We start from the raw sequence: 19,108 nt of genomic DNA, 5'->3' as shown, positions 1-19,108 counted from the left end.
CCACAATGTGGAATTCCACAGTCATAACGTCACTCGGCTGTAGTCTGTTCACCACAGGTGTAAATATCCTGGTGGAATTGGGTTCACAAAAAACACAAATGTGCCCTCCCCCCTTGGAAAAAACACTCCCCATACTAGGGCTCCTCCCAACACCATCTTTACACATTTTATTACCTCAAACACCACCAGAAGGTGGTCATAGGCAAACGCAGGGGAGGTTTCCATCTGCCAGGAAACCCCCCTCCCCAGCCCACACCATGACCACAATAGAAATAGTAATATAATAGAATGTTACTAGCGCTGCATGTTCTTCTCAGTAGCACAAATTAAATGATTAGCACCACCTGTGGATCTTTTAAAATGTGTCAGCCAGTAATAAATATACCTGTGCACCAACCAGGAGATGTAGAAAACATGCACTGTTAGGGGTGCACTGCTATAGACCATCAATAGGGTTAATTATTAATACTGTATAATAATACACTATTCAGTACATAAGGAGACCAATATGTACATATATGTCCAGGGCAGTGCTAGCTTCTTCTGCCGCTCCCCCAGACTCCCGGACTTGCTCCAATGCTCTGGAATGATGCCCACATCTGAAAAAAATACATTCTACTCAGACAGGATGGACTTACTACCGCATCTAATGGGTTACTGTGATCGCTGGTCCTGTATATGCTGGAATTATGCCACACAATATACTTTGTATAATGTATATTAAAGCTGGATAAGTACTAATTATACCCTCTTCATGGACTGGTCACACTCACTCTAAAATCAAGCATTTGGAAACCCCCCTCTAGAAATCCTGCGTTTGCCACTGGTGGTAGTGGGAAGAGCCCTAATGATTTTAGCATGGAGCCATTTTTATTAATGGGGGGCTGCATTTTTCCCCAGGGTTTATTCCCCTATGGGTTGCAGCATTCCCTGTTATGTTGTCAGAAGTCGAGGCTGTCATAGCCTAGTATGGGTTGCTGCCTTTATTGGGGGGGATGGGGGTAAATTTCCCGCAACTAGATAAGGATATAAACACTGTTGCTGGGAACACATTGCTACTTTTGGGGGTGAAGCACATTTTTTTATGCGTATTTACTTTAACACTAGGGGCCATATTCAATTAGCGGCAAAAACGGCCGTTTTTTTCGCCATAGGAGAAAACGGCAATTTTTTCCAAAAAATGGCAATATTTTCGTCAAAAAATAGGCGAAAACACAATTGGCAAAAAAAACTGGAGATAGGTTTACTCCATCCCAGACCAGGCGAAAAAAAATGCAAAATCCATATTTTTGGCTAAAAATGTGGGGATTTCTTTCAGAGCCCTTTGGACACCCCCCCTAATGATAAATTAGCCCCCCAAAATTTCGTAAGTTGCGCACTTTGGCAAAAAACGATGGCGCAATTTTGGGTGAAAAAAAATAAAAACCGTTGAAAATGATAGGAAGCAATTTTTTTCCCAGAAAATTACTGTTCCACGTAAATTGGGGGTACGTTAAAATGGGTGCAAGTATATTTTTTCGCGTCGTACAAACGCAATTTTAAAAACCGTAAAAATAAAGCGCCTGCTACGACCGTGTGCGATGTTTGAAACACTTCACACATCCATACCGTCCCCCAGAAAATCAGACCCAATACATTAAAACCATTTTTCAACGTTTTTATTTTTTTCCCACCCAAAATTGAGCGGTCGTTTCTCGCCAAAGTGCACAATTTACAATATTTTTTGAGGAAATGTATCATTAGGGGGGTGTCCAAAGGGTTCTGAAAGAAATTCCCAAATTTTTAGCCAAAAATATGGATTTTGCATTTTTTTTCACCTGGTCTGGGATGGAGAAAACTTATCTCCAGGTTTTTTTTCCGTCAATTTGCATTTTCATCTTTTTTTTTGGTGAAAAATGGCCGTTTTCGCCTATGGTGAGAAAAACGGCCGTTTTCGCCTATGGTGAGAAAAACGTCCGTTTTCGCCTATGGTGAGAAAAACGTCCGTATTCGCCTATGGTGAGAAAAACGGCCGTATTCGCCTATGGTGAGAAAAACGGCCGTATTCGCCTATGGTGAGAAAAACGGCCGTTTTTGCCACTAATTGAATACGGCCCTAGGTCGGTATTAATGATCATCAGCGGCAAAGATCCAAAGTGTTGCACCAGCCCTTTATCAGTCGCAATAGATATTTCTTTTGGCAGATGCATATGCGGCTGGGGCCACACCTGACATAGTCGCATTTATGTGACCATGATTTTCTTGTACTCTTACTTACCTCTCCCTCCCCTGTCATGCTTCTTAAAACGGAAAAGTCTTAAGAGTAGACTGCATCAAAATATGCATTTCCGGATTCACAGAAGTTGTAGGTACAACCCTGAGTCTAACGGGATACTGATATTCACCAGGGATTCCCGCAATGGAATTTGGATTTAGCTGCAGTATTCCCACAGGTTGAGGCCCCCTGGGCGGAACCCAGTAGCAACTAGTAGAGGGCAAGTCGGTGGAAGACACAAGCAAATTAGATGCAGAGGAGGATCCAGTGAGCAGGATAAACACATAATATTCACAGGAGAGCAGATGAGTTTCCAGCAGAGCATCCACAGTAGCCACTAGAGAGCAGCAGTGATTCCAGCAGAGCATCCACAGTAGCCACTAGAGAGCAGCAGTGATTCCAGCAGAGCATCCACAGTAGCCACTAGAGAGCAGCAGTGATTCCAGCAGAGCATCCACAGTAGCCACTAGAGAGCAGCAGTGATTCTAGCAGAGCATCCACAGTAGCCACTAGAGAGCAGCAGTGATTCCAGCAAAGTATCCACAGTAGCCACTAGAGAGCAGGAGTGATTCCAGCAAAGTAACCACAGTAGCCACTAGAGAGCAGATGAGTTTCCAGCAGATCATCCACAGTAGCCACTAGAGAGCATAAGTGATTCCAGCAGAGTATCTACAGAAAAACTGCAGCTGCGAGGCCATCCAGCACCTCCGCCAAGATGTTGGCCGCTATAAGCCAAACTGCTAGAAATGTGCTGTCAATGTGGCCAGAGGAGAGACCCGCAGGAGCCAGTGGGCAGTGGATACAGAGACCGGCAATGCAGGCCAATCACCTTAGATGACAAGAGAGGCCTCCTTTCACAGTGAGTGACCCCCTTGTAGTGTCTGGCAATGCATATGCATAAGAACATGCTTATGGACGCAGGCATACACATTTTGGTCTTAAGAGGACATTGCATTTAAAAGAAAAAAAAAAGTAACTTGCAGTTAGCAAACCTGTATTAATCCAAATGTTGAAAACATGTCATGTCTAGGTTTGCACTGTTCAGATGCATAGGACAGATAAGTACAGATTTGTCCTCATACACCTATCCTTTTTGTGCCATATGGCATGAGACGCCTCGCTGTGCACCTTTTACTTAGTTTGCTATTTTTTCCTTAATTTTTAATTTCAGTACACATATAGGACCTCATTCAGAGCCGGTCGCACAGAGCGTGTGGTCGGTCTGAATGAGGGGAGGACATCTTGAATTTTCAAGACGTCCTCCTTTGCGGTGGTAAGGCTGTGGGTTAACACCCACAGCCTTACGACCGCCTAAGGTGATGGTCGCGATGGTCAAGACCATCGCGACCATCGGGGCTTATGACGAGACCCTAGGGTAGGTCTCCCTTGTCGTAAGCCCCAGAGAGCTTTCGGCTCTGTCTGAGCCGGAAGCTCTCCACTGACATCCGCCCCCAAACGGTAGGCGTTCCCATGGGAACGCCCCCGTTTGGGCTGCCACCCCCCCGGCCCGCCTTCCAAACGGGGCGAGCTGTCAATCAACATCGACAGCTCGCCCCCTTTGGATCGAGACCCGCTACGACCGGCGCTGTCGGTCGTAGCGGGTCTCACGCTTGCGCACGACGGCGCCGGCGTGCGCATGCTCTGTGGGGGGCCATCGACCCGGTCCGAGCGCATCGGCGCTAACGACCAGGTCTGAATGACCCCCATAGTGTACTAAGTACTTAAGATTAGTTTATTTTGTCACAAAGGAATTAATATAAAGTCGCAGATACAGTATAACGATGCATGGCCGCAGGTCACTTATCCAATGTGCCTTTTTACACAGACAGCATACATTTGCTTTACATTTTGCTTATAGTGTACTAGGTACTTATGATTAGTATTTTTATGGCAATGGAATTGGTATAAAGTCGCAGTTTAAGCACAATGATATACGTTGCAGGTCACTCATACAAGACCTATATTTTGCATTTTTACCCTAGAGTGTGTACTTTTTCCTCCATTGTGCTAATTTTTCCTTGATTTTGTGTCTTTGTTCACTTATAACATACTAGGTACTTATGCCTAGTGTTTTGCCAAGCCTAAGCCACATAGTCTGCGGCACACAAACAGATATAGCAGGTATACCTTTCATATTAAATCCACGGCACTGAGTAACTGGATTTCCATGCTTTACGTCCTGTCTTCTACTTCTCCTAAAACAGGAAAACACACAAATGGCAGGCTCATTTGGGAAAAAAATATCCTACACAATTTAAGGGGTCTATTTACTAAGCAGTGTTAGGAGACAGAGTGAAAAGTGATAAGGTGCCAGCTAATCAGCTCCTAACGGCCATCTCACAGGCTGTGTTTGAAAAATGACAGTTGGGAGCTGATTGGCTGGTACCTTATCACTTTTCACTCTGTCTCCTAACACTGCTTAGTAAATAGACCCCTAAATATTTTCAGCAGAAGCTATTTATCATCTACATTTCACATTTGAATTTCAGTTTTGAAAGGCAGAAAGGGCTTTTTACAGAATATTTTTACATATTAAAATATTTACCTGGCCAGCACCAGGTGCAATAGAAGCAAGGCATGGTGTAAAAATATATGTGCCTGGCCTATTAAACAAGATATACAAATGTAAAATTACAGCCACTAACTTTCCATAACAATAGAAGGATATTACATACAGCATGACGCAGATACCATACCTCTGAGCAAAGTATGATGTAAACATACTGTATGTGTCTGGCCTATTCACAATGATACACGCACATTGAAATCAGAGCCAATAACTTTCCTTAACAGTAGCTAAATATTACATACAGCATGACGCAGACCTCTGAGTCCTCTTAAATAAACATAACTGCAAGCGACGAGCTCCACCTGCTTTATAGCTTCTGCAAACATCATTTTTAGGATTAACTTTCTTTTGTTAAACTTAGACTCCCATGTATGCTGTATGATCCTTTAATAAGAGCCTTTTTTATGTCCTAAATGTTATGCTGTATTAACAGCAATGAAACGCCGACAAGTACATAGTACGGCAGCTGCCTGATTTACATGTGTTCCTGCTGTGTGACATGGTGTTTCTGGCAGAGAAGGTGAGTTTGGTCTTTGGGCATCACATCACACACGGCACTATTAGTACTGAATGACTCAGAGAGTCACGCAATCAGGCATGTCATGTGGAAGATCTGGGGAGAAGAGTGGCACTACCACACATCCATGCCCCTTTCTTTCAGCAACACCCCCACTGAGTACTGAATGACTTGGCTGCAGCTGTGGAGGGGACAACAGTACAAAATGCCTGAGGGCTGAGTTCTGTGCAATGTGACAGATGGATCTGTGCAAGGTGTTAGATGGGCTTCATGCAGTGTGCCGGTGGGTTCTATGCAATGTTGGAAAATTAATGGAGATAAGAAGGTGATCCATATGGAGCAAATCTAGCTCGTCCTACTCTCAGAATAAATATCTAGTATATAATTGTTTACATAAAATGTAAATAAAGTCAGAAATGTACAGGCCATGCATTGCTTTTGAAATCCCAGAAAAAAAAATCCTACCGACGTGTAGCATCTAGCCTCAATACGCCGCACAGCGCAACTTGCCTGGCGTAAGTAAACAGGTTCCATGCTACTCTACTAGCGTCAGGCATCTTTTTTTGCAGAAAATGCCTCTATGTCACAAAGCGATGTGACTAGGACGCACCAGACTGTGCTGAATAATTTGGTATGTGACACTTGTATATCTGTGTGCACCTGAGTCTGTATATGAAACAAAACGGAACTTGGAATGAAAAGAGCTGCGGCTGCTGCATTGTAGCACTTCGTATACAGATTCAGGGACTCATTCACTCACCGATATACAAGTGTCGCATATAAAATTAGCACAGGCGACTTGTTGGCAAAAAAAAAAAAAGATGCAAAAAAGACGCCCAAGCTGGCAGAGTCTACCGGGACATACAGTCGCATGCCGAGAGGAGCTTTTTAGCATGACTGTAGCAAAGATGTGTAAGACACACCTGTACTTTGTGAAAAAAGAATTACAATTTATTTTTTAGTATTTGTTTAAAATAAATGTATTTAAATAAAATCTCTACATGATCTGTTTAACCAGGACGACAACTGTCTGGTTTCCCACACTTTTTGACTTTACTAAAATGTGCTTGGCCAAGTATAAATGAGGTATAATACTTTTTCTCAAAAATATAGTAATTTTATTTAATGAAAATATATAGATGATGGTTGGGAAGGAACTAGTTATGTTAAATGGTGTTTTCATGGGTGTGATTTCCTTAATGTATATATGTGTCCAGGAGCAGAATTACAAATATTTTAGAACCTTGGTCCATAAATGTATTCATGTGTGTGCTACCTCATCATAAATATACTATTATTTTTGACAATATATTTTCAATCAAAAATATTTACGGCAAAACACAGCAAAAGTCAAAGGATGTACCATAGATTCAGACTCTCATGTTGTATCAGGTCAATGGAATATTGATTATTAATAATACCAAAGATAAAATATTAATTTTATTCTACTATCAGGATTAAATGACAGAGGGTAAATACTGGCTGCTTTTGCATGTAGCCCATACATGTTGATCAGATATTTTTTTTATAATTTAGGTTTCAGTTTGGATACGCCCATTCAAATCAAAATCGCTCTCCACATTTTATATCTGCCCCTCCTGCAGTGCAGCAGGGTGTTACCAAGGTGCCAGTGACGACACAAGAGGGATGCGGGCCACACCTAGGTGTCATCCGCCGAGGGGTGACACCAAAGTGCTGACTCCTCCTAAGTGACAGGAGCCTGCCACAGTGAAGGAGCCGCCGCCCCCCCTCCCCCGGGAGTGATTACAACGGGGTTTGGGCTGTGAGACCACAAGCCTACCCATGAGGCCACGCCCCTATATGTGAGGCCACACCCCCATTGACGGCTTTACCGCGTGCACTACAGCCGTCCTCACACCTGGAGTCACTGCGGGGAGGGATGCCACTGCAAGGTGCACAGTTACCTGCTCTTCTTTGCTTTGCTCCCACTTCAGAATCAGGCCCTATGATTTCTATTATTATTGAAACCTAACACACAACATAACAAGCTCTTACCTCTTCCCAGATGGATAATACCTGGAACAGAACTTCCCATCCCAGGCACAGTAAGGATCTCTGGCCAGGCAGCAGTCGGCACAGGCAGTTCCGTAAATGTGGCAGCGATGCAGAGACACCTGAGTGACACCTTCCTCTGAGCTGACATACAATTGTTGCTGTGAAATACAAAGTTACTATTAAGGAAGCTGTTGTCTTCCTATGCAGAATAAATGACGATGATTACCATAATAATAGAAATACTGCATTATTAAACTGTCAGACTTTTTAAAAGTGGTAATATGTTAAGTGGCACACACACACACAGTAAATATGTATATAGATAAACACAAGTATATATGTATAAATATATATATATATATATATATATATATATACACACATACTGTACACACACATACACACACACACTATAATTACAGTCACAGTTGTTGGCAGAAATGACTTCAATCTGTCAGCAATCTTCATTAAGTCCTGACTTGTATAGTTGCATAATTCTAAGCATGTGGCTATAGCTCTTGCTACAAGTGCATAAAATTAGAGTAAGCTGTTCTGTGAAAGAACCGTACATGGCATGCAGAAACATTCAGCACTGAGAAGATAAATGTTACTTTGTTATAACACTGTCCAACTGTTATAGACTGTATCAAAATAAAATGTTCTTGTTACCAGATTTAAAGTTGTAAAGTACGGTAATCTGTAAGTAGTTAAGGCCAAGTCAATTTACCTTTTTTGGAGAAATCTTCATTGACGTTATGGGGGAATGACTCTAAACCAAGAAAATTTTTTTTTTTTAACACATAAGATTAACCAATAAACATTTAACATAAATCTGTTAAACAATCTAAAATCATGATATTTACTAAGTTACATACCATACAATATAATAGCTTAGGGTCCCTATTTATCAAAGTCTCACTGTCTCACACTCAATGTGAAAATTGCAGTTTTTATTGAATTACAGCAAAATTTAGTTTCACTGCTATTTATTAATACTGTTATTGACATCTTCAAAATCATCAGCATTTAGTACAAAATTACAGCAGACCTCTCTATAGCGACATAAAAATGGGGCAAACTTTTCACAGCTTGACTCCAATTGCTAATGCCATTAGAAATGCTATTAGCTGCTCTTGCCTATAGTTAAAGCCCAGCCACAGAGGGATCTTCTGATCCCTCCCCAAGATAATGCAGGCTCCTCCCCTCCCTCCTTCCAAGTTCCTAAATGTTTTTGTGCATGTGCTGCTTCATGGTTGTGCATGCTCAGTGAATAGACTGGGTCAGTGGAGTGATTGCTATTGCCAGGGCTATTGTACTGGAAAAATAGGGTTAGGAAATGTGAATGGAGCTACTGGGGGAGGAGCTATAGAAGAACAATTGTTCTTCTATGTGTAGTGCAGCTTTGGTTAATTTTTGGTGTGTGGGTTCCCCTGGATTGCTTTGGTTGATCTGCTTCAGGGCACCGCATTATAACACATTTTTCCTTTATAACACATTTTAACCCATCACTGTTTGTTTATTATATATGTATTTCACTTTTTATTTTCATTCTTTATATGCAGCTGTGGCTGCTCCTAACTATCTCTTTACACTGCACTTTTCTTACTATGCTGGTGCCCTGGGGCGGCCTAGCTGGACCAGTTTGGGGGTGTCCTGCACTCTAAATCTGAATCCTAGTATGTTAGGGACCTACCCGACAGAGGTTACCCGGATGCGGTGGGTAGCCCATAACCTTGGCCAAGATTATGCCAAAAACCTCTACTCATTGCAAAAATGTATTTATTTATATATAATCAGTTAATTTGGAGTTGAGCACCTGTACTTTTTTTTTGTGCATATATATATATATATATATATATATATATATATTATGTATACATATAAATTCTATATACACATACACATTCAGAAAATAAGGCACTTTAAAATAAAACTTATTGTATGGAAAATACATTTTTGCCCAAGACATTATGTCATAGTTAATGAGAGGTTCAGGAACTGAGTTCCTGCTTGTTCCTGCTAACAAATAGCACTGACAATAGCTATCATTTTACTGTAGACTCTTAATTGGACAGCATCTTATCAAAGGTGTTATACCAGTAGGAGTTTATTAGGATCCAGCCTAAAGACCTATAGTAAAAAGGTAGACAATGTCTAGATACACAACAGATGTTAGAAAGTCAATCGGTTGACAGGGACAAAAGGTGTACAGTGACAAAAGGTCGACACAAAAATGGTCGACACATGTTGGTTATTTTTAGGGTTAGGCACTTACCAGGGGGTTAGAGTTAAGCACTAACCCCAACGGTTAGGGTTAGGCACTTACTCTGACAGTTAGGGTTAGACACCAAGGGGAGGGTTAGGGTTAGGATAATAAGGGTTAGAAAAAAGAAAAAAAAAAATGTGTCAACCATTTTTGCCTACCCTTTTCATGTTGACCTTTTGACCCTGTTGATCATTTGTATGTCGACATTTTGTCCCTGTCGACCTTTTGTACCTGTCGACCTATTGACTGTCTAACATTTGGTGTCTATCTAGACATTGTCTTTTTACTGTAGATCTTTCAATCCACACCTGAGTTTATTGATTAATTATTCATCTTATATCACTGCTAATAGTATGATATCTTCCAGGTCATTTGTGCAAATGAATATAAATAGGGGCCATAGTAATATATAACACAGTGAATTACAATGCCTTGTTAACTCATATGACATGATTCATATGATAATGTATGTATATATACTAGGGGTGAGCGGGTTCGGATTTCTGAAATCCGAACCCCCCGATCAGAGGCCGATCCGAGTCAGGCTCGATTTTTCCCGCCTGACTCGGATCTGAAATCGAGGCAAAACGTCATCATCCCGCCTTCCGGGTCTCGCGGGTTTTGGATTCTATATAAGGTACCCGCGTCGGCGCCATTTTCTCACTCGGCTGTGGACAGTGAAAAGGGAGGGTGGGAGTTAGGGCTGGCTGGCTGGGCTGTGTAGTGTAGTGTTGTGCTGTGCTGCTGTTGCCCATAGGGGCTGTGTCCACTCCTCCAAAGTCCATAGGGGCTGGCTGTGTTGTGCTGTGCTGCTGTTGTCCATAGGGGCTGTGTCCACTCCTCCAAAGTCCATAGGGGCTGGCTGTGTTGTACTGTGCTGCTGTTGTCCATAGGGGCTGTGTCCACTCCAAAGTCCTGTGCAGTGTCCCAGTCCTAAAGGGGTGCTGTAGTGTTGTCTAGGGGGTGCTCTGTCCATCAGGGGTGCTCCCCCCAAGTGCAAAAAATATATATTTTTTCTGTGTTTGTGAATTGTGTGCGCAGTAGTGCCAAGTGTGCGCCTGTGTCCCATAAGTAAAGGGCCGGCTGGCTTGTCTGTTAAAGGGTGCTGTAACCCCCAAAGGGCACTCCAAACAAAATAAAAAAATATTTTCTGTGTTTGTGAATTGTGTGCACTGTGGCTGCACGTGCATCAACAAAGGAGCAGCGCCAAGGGTGCGCCTGTGTCCCATAAGTAAAGGGCCGGCTGGCTTGTCCGTTAAAGGGTGCTGTAACCCCCAAAGGGCACTCCAAACAAAATAAAAAAATAAATTTTTTTGTGTTTGCGAATCGTGTGCGCAGCAGCCGTACGTGCATCAACAAAGTAGCGCCAAGCGTGCGCCTGTGTCATAGGTAAAGGGCCGGCTGGCTTGACCATTAAAGGGTGCTGTAACCCCCAAAGTGCACTCCAAAAAAAATTAAAAAAAATATTTTTTCGTGTTTGTGAATTGTGTGCGCAGTAGCAGCACGTGCATCAACAAGTAGTGCCAAGCGTGCGCCTGTGTCATAAGTAAAGGGCCGGCTGGCTTGACCGTTAAAGGGTGCTGTAACCCCCAAAGTGCACTCCAAACAAAATAAAAAATACTTTCTGTGTTTGTGAATTGTGTGCACTGTGGCTGCACGTGTATCAACAAAGGAGCAGCGCCAAGCGTGCGTCTGTCTGTTAAAGGGTCGGTCTGTTAAAGAGTGGTGTAACCCCCAAAGTGCACTCCAACAAAAATAAGACATTTTCTTCTGTGTTTGTGAATTGTCTGCACTGTACGTGCATCCTCAAAGCAGAAGCGCCAAGCGTGCGTCTGTCTGTTAAAGGGTGGTGTAACCCCCAAAGTGCGCTCCACAAAGAATAAAAAATTATTTTTTTTCTCTGTCTTTGTGAATTGTGTGGGCTGTAGCTGCACGTGCATCAACAAAGGAGCAGCGCCAAGCGTGCGCCTGTGTCCCATAAGTAAAGAGCCGGCTGGCTCATTTCTTAAAGGGTGGTGAAACCCACAAAGTGCACTAGTCTCCAACAAAAATAAAAAATGATTTTCTGTGTTTGTGTGCGCCTTAGCCGCACGTATATATCAATATAACATAAATGGAGGACCAAACTTTCTCCGATAAAAATAAAATAGGGAAAGATCAAGAACCACTTCCTCCTAGTGCTGAAGCTGCTGCCACTAGTCATGACATAGACGATAACATGCCATTAACGTCGTCTGCCAAGGCCGATGCCCAATGTCATAGTGGAGGGCACATACAATCCCAAATGACAAAGTTCAGGAAAATGACCTTGAAAAAAACATTTAAATCATCTGAAGAGAAACGTAAACTTGCCAATATGCCATTTATGACACGGAGTGGCAAGGAACGGTTAAGGTCTTTCCCTATGTTCATGACTAGTGGTTCAGCTTCACATGACGATGGAAGCCCTCCTCCCGCTAAAAAAATCAAACGAGTTAAGCTGGTAAAAGCACAGTGAAGAACTGTGCATTCTAAGAAGATATCACAAATCCCCAAGGAGAGTCCAAGTGTGGTGGCGGTTGCGATGCCTGACCTTCCTGGCACTGGATGGGAAGAGGTGGCTCTTTCCACCATTTGCACGCCCCCTGCAAGTGCTGAAAGGAGCACCCACAGTCCACTTGCTGATATGCAAATTGAAGATGTCACTGTTGAAGTACAACGGGATGAGGATACTGGTGTAGCTGGCGCTGAGGAGGAAGTTGGCGAGGAGGATTCTGATGGTGATGTGGTTTGTTTAAATCAGGCTCCGGGGGAGACAGTTGTTGTCCGTGGGATGAAAAAGCCCATCACGGTCATGCCTGGGCAGAAGACCAAACATTCCACCTCTTTGGTCTGGCAATATTTCTATCCAAATCCGGACAACAACTGTCTTGCCATATGTACCATATGTAAAGGTGAAATAAGTAGGGGTAGGGAAGTTAACCACCTAGGAACATCCTCCCTTATACGGCACCTGCAGCGCATTCATAAAAAGTTACTGTCAAGTTCAGAAACTTTGGCTAAGACCGTAAGCAGTCCAGGGACACCTAAATCCCGTTGTCCTGTTGTATCCAAGAGCCAGCAAACCACACCGTCAACTCCCTCCTCGTCAATTTCCTCCTTAGTCAGGATTGGAAGCAGCCCTGCAGCCATGTCACTGGCATGACTGACTCTCCTTTCCGGGATTCCTCCGGAGGATCCTGCATTGCTACGCCTCCTGCTGCCGCTGCTGCTGTTGCTGCTGCTGGGAGTCGTTCATCATCCCAGAGAGGAAGTAGGAACACCACTACTTTTACTAAACAATTGACCCTCCAACAGTCCTTAGCGAGGAGGATGAAGTACGACAGCAGTCAACCTGAAGCAAAACGTATAACTGAAGCCTTGACTGCTATGTTGGTGTTAGATGTGCGTCCGGTATCCACCATTAGTGCAGTGGGATTTAGACAATTGATGGAGGTAGTGTGTCCCCGGTTCCAAATCCCGTCTAGATTCCACTTCACTAGGCAGGCGGTACCGAGACTGTACAGAAACATCAGAAAAAGTGTCCTCAGTGTCCTGAAAAATGCGGTTGTACCCAATGTCCACTTAACCACGGACATGTGGACTAGTGGAACAGGGCAGACTAAGGACTATATGACTGTGACAGCCCACTGGGTAGATGAATCACCTTACGCAGCAACAGCAGCAGCGTCACCAGTAGCAGAATCTCAGAAACGCCAGCTCGTTCCAAGGCAGGCTACGCTGTGTATCACCAGTTTCAGTAAGAGGCACACCGCCGACAACCTCTTACAGAAACTGAGGGAAATCATCGCCCAGTGGCTTACCCCACTTACACTCTCCTGGGGATTTGTGATATCTGACAACGCCACCAATATTGTGCGGGCATTACATCTGGGCAAATTCCAGCACGTCCCATGTTTTGCTCACACAATAAACTTGGTGGTGCAGAATTTTCTGAAAAGCGACAGGGGCGTGCAGGAGACGCTTTGGGTGGCCCGAAAAATTTCTGGCCACTTTCGCCATTCAGCGACTGCGTGCCGAAGACTGGTGCGCCAGCAAACACTCTTGAACCTGCCCCACCATCACCTGAAGCAAGAGATTGTGACGCGGTGGAACTCAACCCTCTATATGCTTCAGAGGATGGAGGAGCAGCAAAAGTCCATTCAAGCCTATACATCCACCTATGACATAGGCAAAGGAGGGGGTATGCACCTGACTCAAGCGCAGTGGAGAATGATTTCCGTGTTGTGCAAGGTTCTCCAGCCCTTCGAACTTGCCACACGTGAAGTCAGTTCAGACACTGCCAGCTTGAGTCAGGTCATTCCCCTCATCAGGCTTTTGCAGAAGCAGCTGGAGAAAGTGAAGGAGGAGCTAAGACGCAGCGATTCCGCTCTCTTTCCGGCCGACACAAGCCTGCAGAGGTGCAAAGACCTGCTGGTGTAAACACTGTCAGCTGAAGCGGAACGTGACACGTCAACAGCTCCTTCTTCATTTTCTCCCGCAACTGGGGCTGCCAGGAAAAAACTTAGGTATCCTAAGCAACCCGCTGGCGGTGATGCAGGGCAGGCAGGACCAAGTTTGGACATCTGGTCCGGACTGAAGGACCTGGCAACAATTTCTGACATGTCTACTGTCACTGCATATGATACTGTCACCATTGACAGAATGGTGGAGGATTACATCGGTGAAAGCATCCAAGTAGGCATGTCAAACAGTCCGTACCTGTACTGGCAGGAAAAAGAGGCAATTTGGAGGCCCCTGTACAAACTGGCTCTATTTTACCTGAGTTGCCCCCCTCCAGTGTGTACTCCGAAAGAGTGTTTAGTGCAGCCGGGAACCTTGTCAGCGAAAGGCGTAGGAGGTTGCTTCCACAAAATGTGGAGAAGATGATGTTCATAAAAATGAATTATCAACTCTTCCAGGGAGACCAGCCTCCAGAACGTACAGAGGGACCTGTGGTGGTGGATTCCAGCGGGGATGAGTTAATAGTCTGTGAGGATGAGGATGTACACAACACAGAAGAGGGTGAGGAATCGGTGGATGAGGAGGATGAGGACGGCATCTTGCCTCCGTAGAGCCAGTTTGTGCAGGGACAGATTAATTGCCAGCTTGTTTTGTGGGGGCCCAAACGAACCAATCATTTCAGCCACAGTCATGTGGCAGACCCTGGCGCTGAAATGATTGGTTTGTTAAAGTGTGCATGTCCTGTTTATACAACATAAGGGTGGGTAGGAGGGCCCAAGGACAATTCCATCTTGCACCTCTTTTTTTTCTTTGCATTATGTACTGTTTGAGGCCTAGTTTTTCAAACTGCCATCCTGTCTGCCACTGCAGTGTCACTCCTAAATGGGCCATGTGTTTGTGACGCCCACTCGTATCGCTTAGCATACTCATCCAGCTACCTCGGTGCAAGATTTTGGACATAAAAACACTATTGTGAGGTGTGAGGTGTTCAGAATAGACTGGAAATGAGTGTAAATTAAGGTTATTGAGGTTAATAATAGCATAGGAGCAGAAAAACCCACAAATTCTGTGATTTTAGCTGTTTTTATGCTTTTTTTAAAAAAAATACAGATCCAAAACACAAAACCCAGGACCCAAAACACGGAAGGGTGGTTTTGGCAAAACCAATCCAGATCCAAAACACGAAGAAAGATCCAGATCCAAAACCAAAACACAAAAAGTGGCACACCCCTAATATATACTGAGGTTTATTATTACCATGGTCATCATCACTGATGTGAAGACAATGAATCATGTTACACTGTCAATGTAACATGATGACAGGCATGGATGTACTACAGCAGGATGCCTCCAGTGTTTGTTGATTAAAAAAAAAATCCAAGAAAAAATGTAAGTGCTTTTTTAAACATACTAATATTAGGAAAAATCTCCTGGCCGGGATACCTTTATATACTCTACATTACTATTATCTACAGGTACATTTAATATGCACTTGCTGCGCTTAATGTTTTATATACAATCTATATTTGCCTGGTTCAACTGTAGTTTATTACCATGATAGCTCTTTTTATCCAAAAATCATTTAGCAATTTTTGCTCACTCTGCAGATGTGTCCACATACATCTTACTTCCTTGCGCATTAAAAAGCCTTTCTTGTCACGCCATAAAGTGGTGTAACTCAGTAGGGCCAATCGTCTTTTCATGCGACTCTTAACCTTCAAATGCGTATTATTCACAAAGGACACATAAGCAGCTTCTGCTGAATAAAGTGATATGCGGCATGCCTTTATTCGGTGTGCAACTGCGGCTATATCTGCATGTGAAATGCTACATTACGGTATCTGATGGAAGGATCATGGGCATATTCACTGTTTTATATTATTGTTCTCTGTGCTGGGAGGTCTCTTGCTTCTGAGTAGGTTCCCACCCTCTCTATTTTATCTTTGTTGGCTTTTCTTGCAGGAAAGAACAATAGCAGTGGCAATATTGCTGGAAGTCTTGAGATGTCCTGCCCGCCTATACACAGGTGAGGCTGATTCTACCCTACTGGGCTCAGTGGCACCACTAGTCCAGGTGGGCTTCCTGTGTGTGATTGGGAGGGGAGTTTGGATACCTTAAACCAGGGGTTCCCAACCACGGTCCTCAGGTCACGCTAACAGTCCAGGTTTTAAGGATAGTCATACTTGAGCACAGGTGTCTTAATTAGTACCTGTTATTTTGATTTAACCATCTGTGCTGAAGCATGGATATCACTAAAACCTGGACTGTTAGTGTGCCTTGAGGACCGACGTTGGGAAACACTGCCTTAAACTGTTGGTGATGGGCTTGCAGTTGGCCCCCAATTAGGTCTTGATGATTTCATGTTATGGGCTGGCAGATGGTCCTCATTTAAGCTTGATATGATGGGGCAGACAGTAATACTGCATGTAAGGCACTTTTTCTTTACCTTATGAATTCAGTTACACTTTTCGACACCAATATTTCTCCAAGTCTTTATTTTAGATAAGTTTATATTGTTTGTACTTGTGAATAAGGGAGAGATGTATCAAGTCTCGGAGAGAGAGAGAGAGAAAGTGGAGTATTGCCCAAAGCAACGAATCAGCATCTGTCATTTCAAAAACTGTGCTAGATACAACTACACACTTCATATTTCTCCAAGGCTTGGTACATCTCCCCCTAAAAGTGGGCTTACATCAGCTGATGGAGAGTGTAAAGTCCATTCCACTTAACTGACTACAGTTCATTTACAATATGATGAAGCAAGAAAAATTTGAAAATTGGTTTTAGTGCCACTGTTCCTACTTTATCATGATTCCTACTCCTTACTCACTACTTAATAGTCAATGCATTTTACCATTTGCTCAGCCAGCTTTGTAAACCCTTTGTAGCATATGTTCTGTGCATGGGATTACTGATGGAAAAAAAACTCTGAGCATTGCCCACTTTGATTGATCCTTATACTGTACAGCTGTCCTAATTTTTCATAATGTATTGCTTGCTTTACTATGAAACTGCTTTAACGGATGGAAGCTAGGGAACAGCATGACTGAGATCATAATGATAACACATAACATGATCATACTTTAACAAAGGTATACAGTATAGTATGTGCTGAAAATATATTTAATATTACAAAATTCTACCATAAACTGTACGTTTTTTCCTGTTGTAAAATTGTGACCTCTATAATTAAATAATTAAATGAAACAATTGTATAAATATCACTGGGAGTAGAACCCAATGCAAAGAAAGTACAATTAATGAAGGAGTTAACAAACTAAAGTAGATTATAATGAAGGCAGTATCATCCCTTTATAACAGCAAGAATACAAACAAGCTTCTGTGTGTTTTTTAGCCCTAGTTACAGTACGCTTCTGGCTCTGTGGGTAGTTACATTTATCATGTCTGAAGTGAAGTCTGAAAGTGCTTACTGAGATCATAACTACACAGCTCACCAAACATTACGTTATTTCAAGGCTAATTTCAGCAAACATACATTACAGCTCCAGCTCTTTTTATCTATAGGTTACTCATAGTGCCAAGTCTGGCAGATCAAAGTTGTATGTAAACATGTTCAGTTTTAGAAGAGAAAAGATGTGCCAAACCTTGAAAACCTCCAGTTCTTCTAGGATGAGCTCTCCACTCACAGAGCCATTACTGGGAAGAACGACAACTTTATGCACTGTCCCCTTGTCTAGGCAAAATATAAACAAAAAATTAAATATTGTTCTTCAATTCATACTCAAAGGTTAAGACATCTAAATGAAAATTGCATCCATGTATACATTGAATAATTGTAACACACCAAGAAGCTCCTTTTATAATTTGTAGTAACCATGGCCACCTTTCTAAATTGGTGGGCTCAGGTCAGAGATCACTTTAGTTGTCCCATTTGCAGAAGACAAGGGGTAGCAAAAATATGATCAAGTCAAAACCACCTGTACAAATTATGAATTGTAAAATTTTTGTAAAAAAAAAAATTAGGACTTTGTATAGGTTGATAGCCTGGGTTACTGCTTATAGAGTTCTTTATTTAGCTATAATGTCATCCAAATTGATGGTTATAAGGATTACCATTAAGACTTATAGTGAATTTTATCTTAGTATTATTCCTTAATCCTAGAGTTACCCCGGTAAGTAACTTTAAAAAGGAGTCTAACCTCTTTAATACAAGTAGTCTCCTGTCTTCATAGTAAGCTGGGGGGTTGATAAAGAACTAATTGTATGACTTATACAGTATAGTATAGGCTATACTCCTTTATCCAGCCTCCATTGGAAGGCTCATGGTGGGTTCCCAGTCCTAGCAACAATAATCACATCAGTGACTCTGCTTGGCCACAAGACTGAATAACATAATATCTGATATAGGCTATAAAGAATGGAGCCATTCCATGTAAGGTCTGTAACAGTATTGCACCTCATAAACATGTTACCATATTAGTACATAACATTCAAGAGTTGGGATCGTGTAATTTAAACTGTTCATTTAAAATCATATAATCACAGTTATTCATACAAAAGTGATTAGAGCTCTCCTTCTACATTAAGTTGCTTCAAGGTGACATTTATTACATGTTGGAACTTCATACTGGATTTTTTTGCCGTATTCTATTTCAACTTAGAAATTCCACAAAAGGAAAACTGGAAGTGATTTTGCATTCAATGTTTCTCTATAGTTTTGTAATCTAGACATGCATTACATTAGTCTTAGATACCCTACATTCATGCTGTCTTATTTAGTATTGCTAAATAATTATGTTGAAATTTACTCTATGGAGACTTGATGTATAGTCTGAGAGGTAGTGCCCATTATAGAATGACATTCTCTCATTATATACATCCATAAGATGTCACTAAGAGCATATTGCTATAAATATGTCAAATTACAGCTATATGGCAGTGTTGTAAGTAAATCTGTATAATTCACTGTAAATATTCCAGATCCAGACACATAACAGGCAGCTAAATATTCAGGCTTCAGAAACTACCATACATAGCAATGAC

At 42.4% G+C, this 19,108-nt stretch overlaps 1 protein-coding gene across 2 annotated transcripts in view; it reads right to left on the bottom strand.

Moving 5' to 3' along the window:
* The window catches only part of SEMA3C (semaphorin 3C), a 189,392-nt gene that overhangs the window by 16,619 nt on the left and 153,665 nt on the right, over nucleotides 1–19,108 (bottom strand). For both annotated transcript variants that reach the window (XM_088468803.1, XM_088468804.1), the window contains exons 13-16: nucleotides 17,710–17,798; nucleotides 8,084–8,125; nucleotides 7,357–7,514; nucleotides 4,382–4,449 (exon numbers count right to left, since the gene is read on the bottom strand). In XM_088468803.1, the coding sequence (XP_088324929.1) occupies nucleotides 4,382–4,449; nucleotides 7,357–7,514; nucleotides 8,084–8,125; nucleotides 17,710–17,798 (357 nt within the window). The remainder of the gene's footprint in view (nucleotides 1–4,381; nucleotides 4,450–7,356; nucleotides 7,515–8,083; nucleotides 8,126–17,709; nucleotides 17,799–19,108) is intronic.

Source organism: Taudactylus pleione, unplaced genomic scaffold (genome assembly GCF_031769625.1).
Source record: "Taudactylus pleione unplaced genomic scaffold, aTauple2 ptg000086l, whole genome shotgun sequence".
Taxonomy (NCBI): Eukaryota; Metazoa; Chordata; class Amphibia; order Anura; family Myobatrachidae; genus Taudactylus; species Taudactylus pleione.
This window is presented reverse-complemented; position numbering and strand designations above follow the sequence as displayed.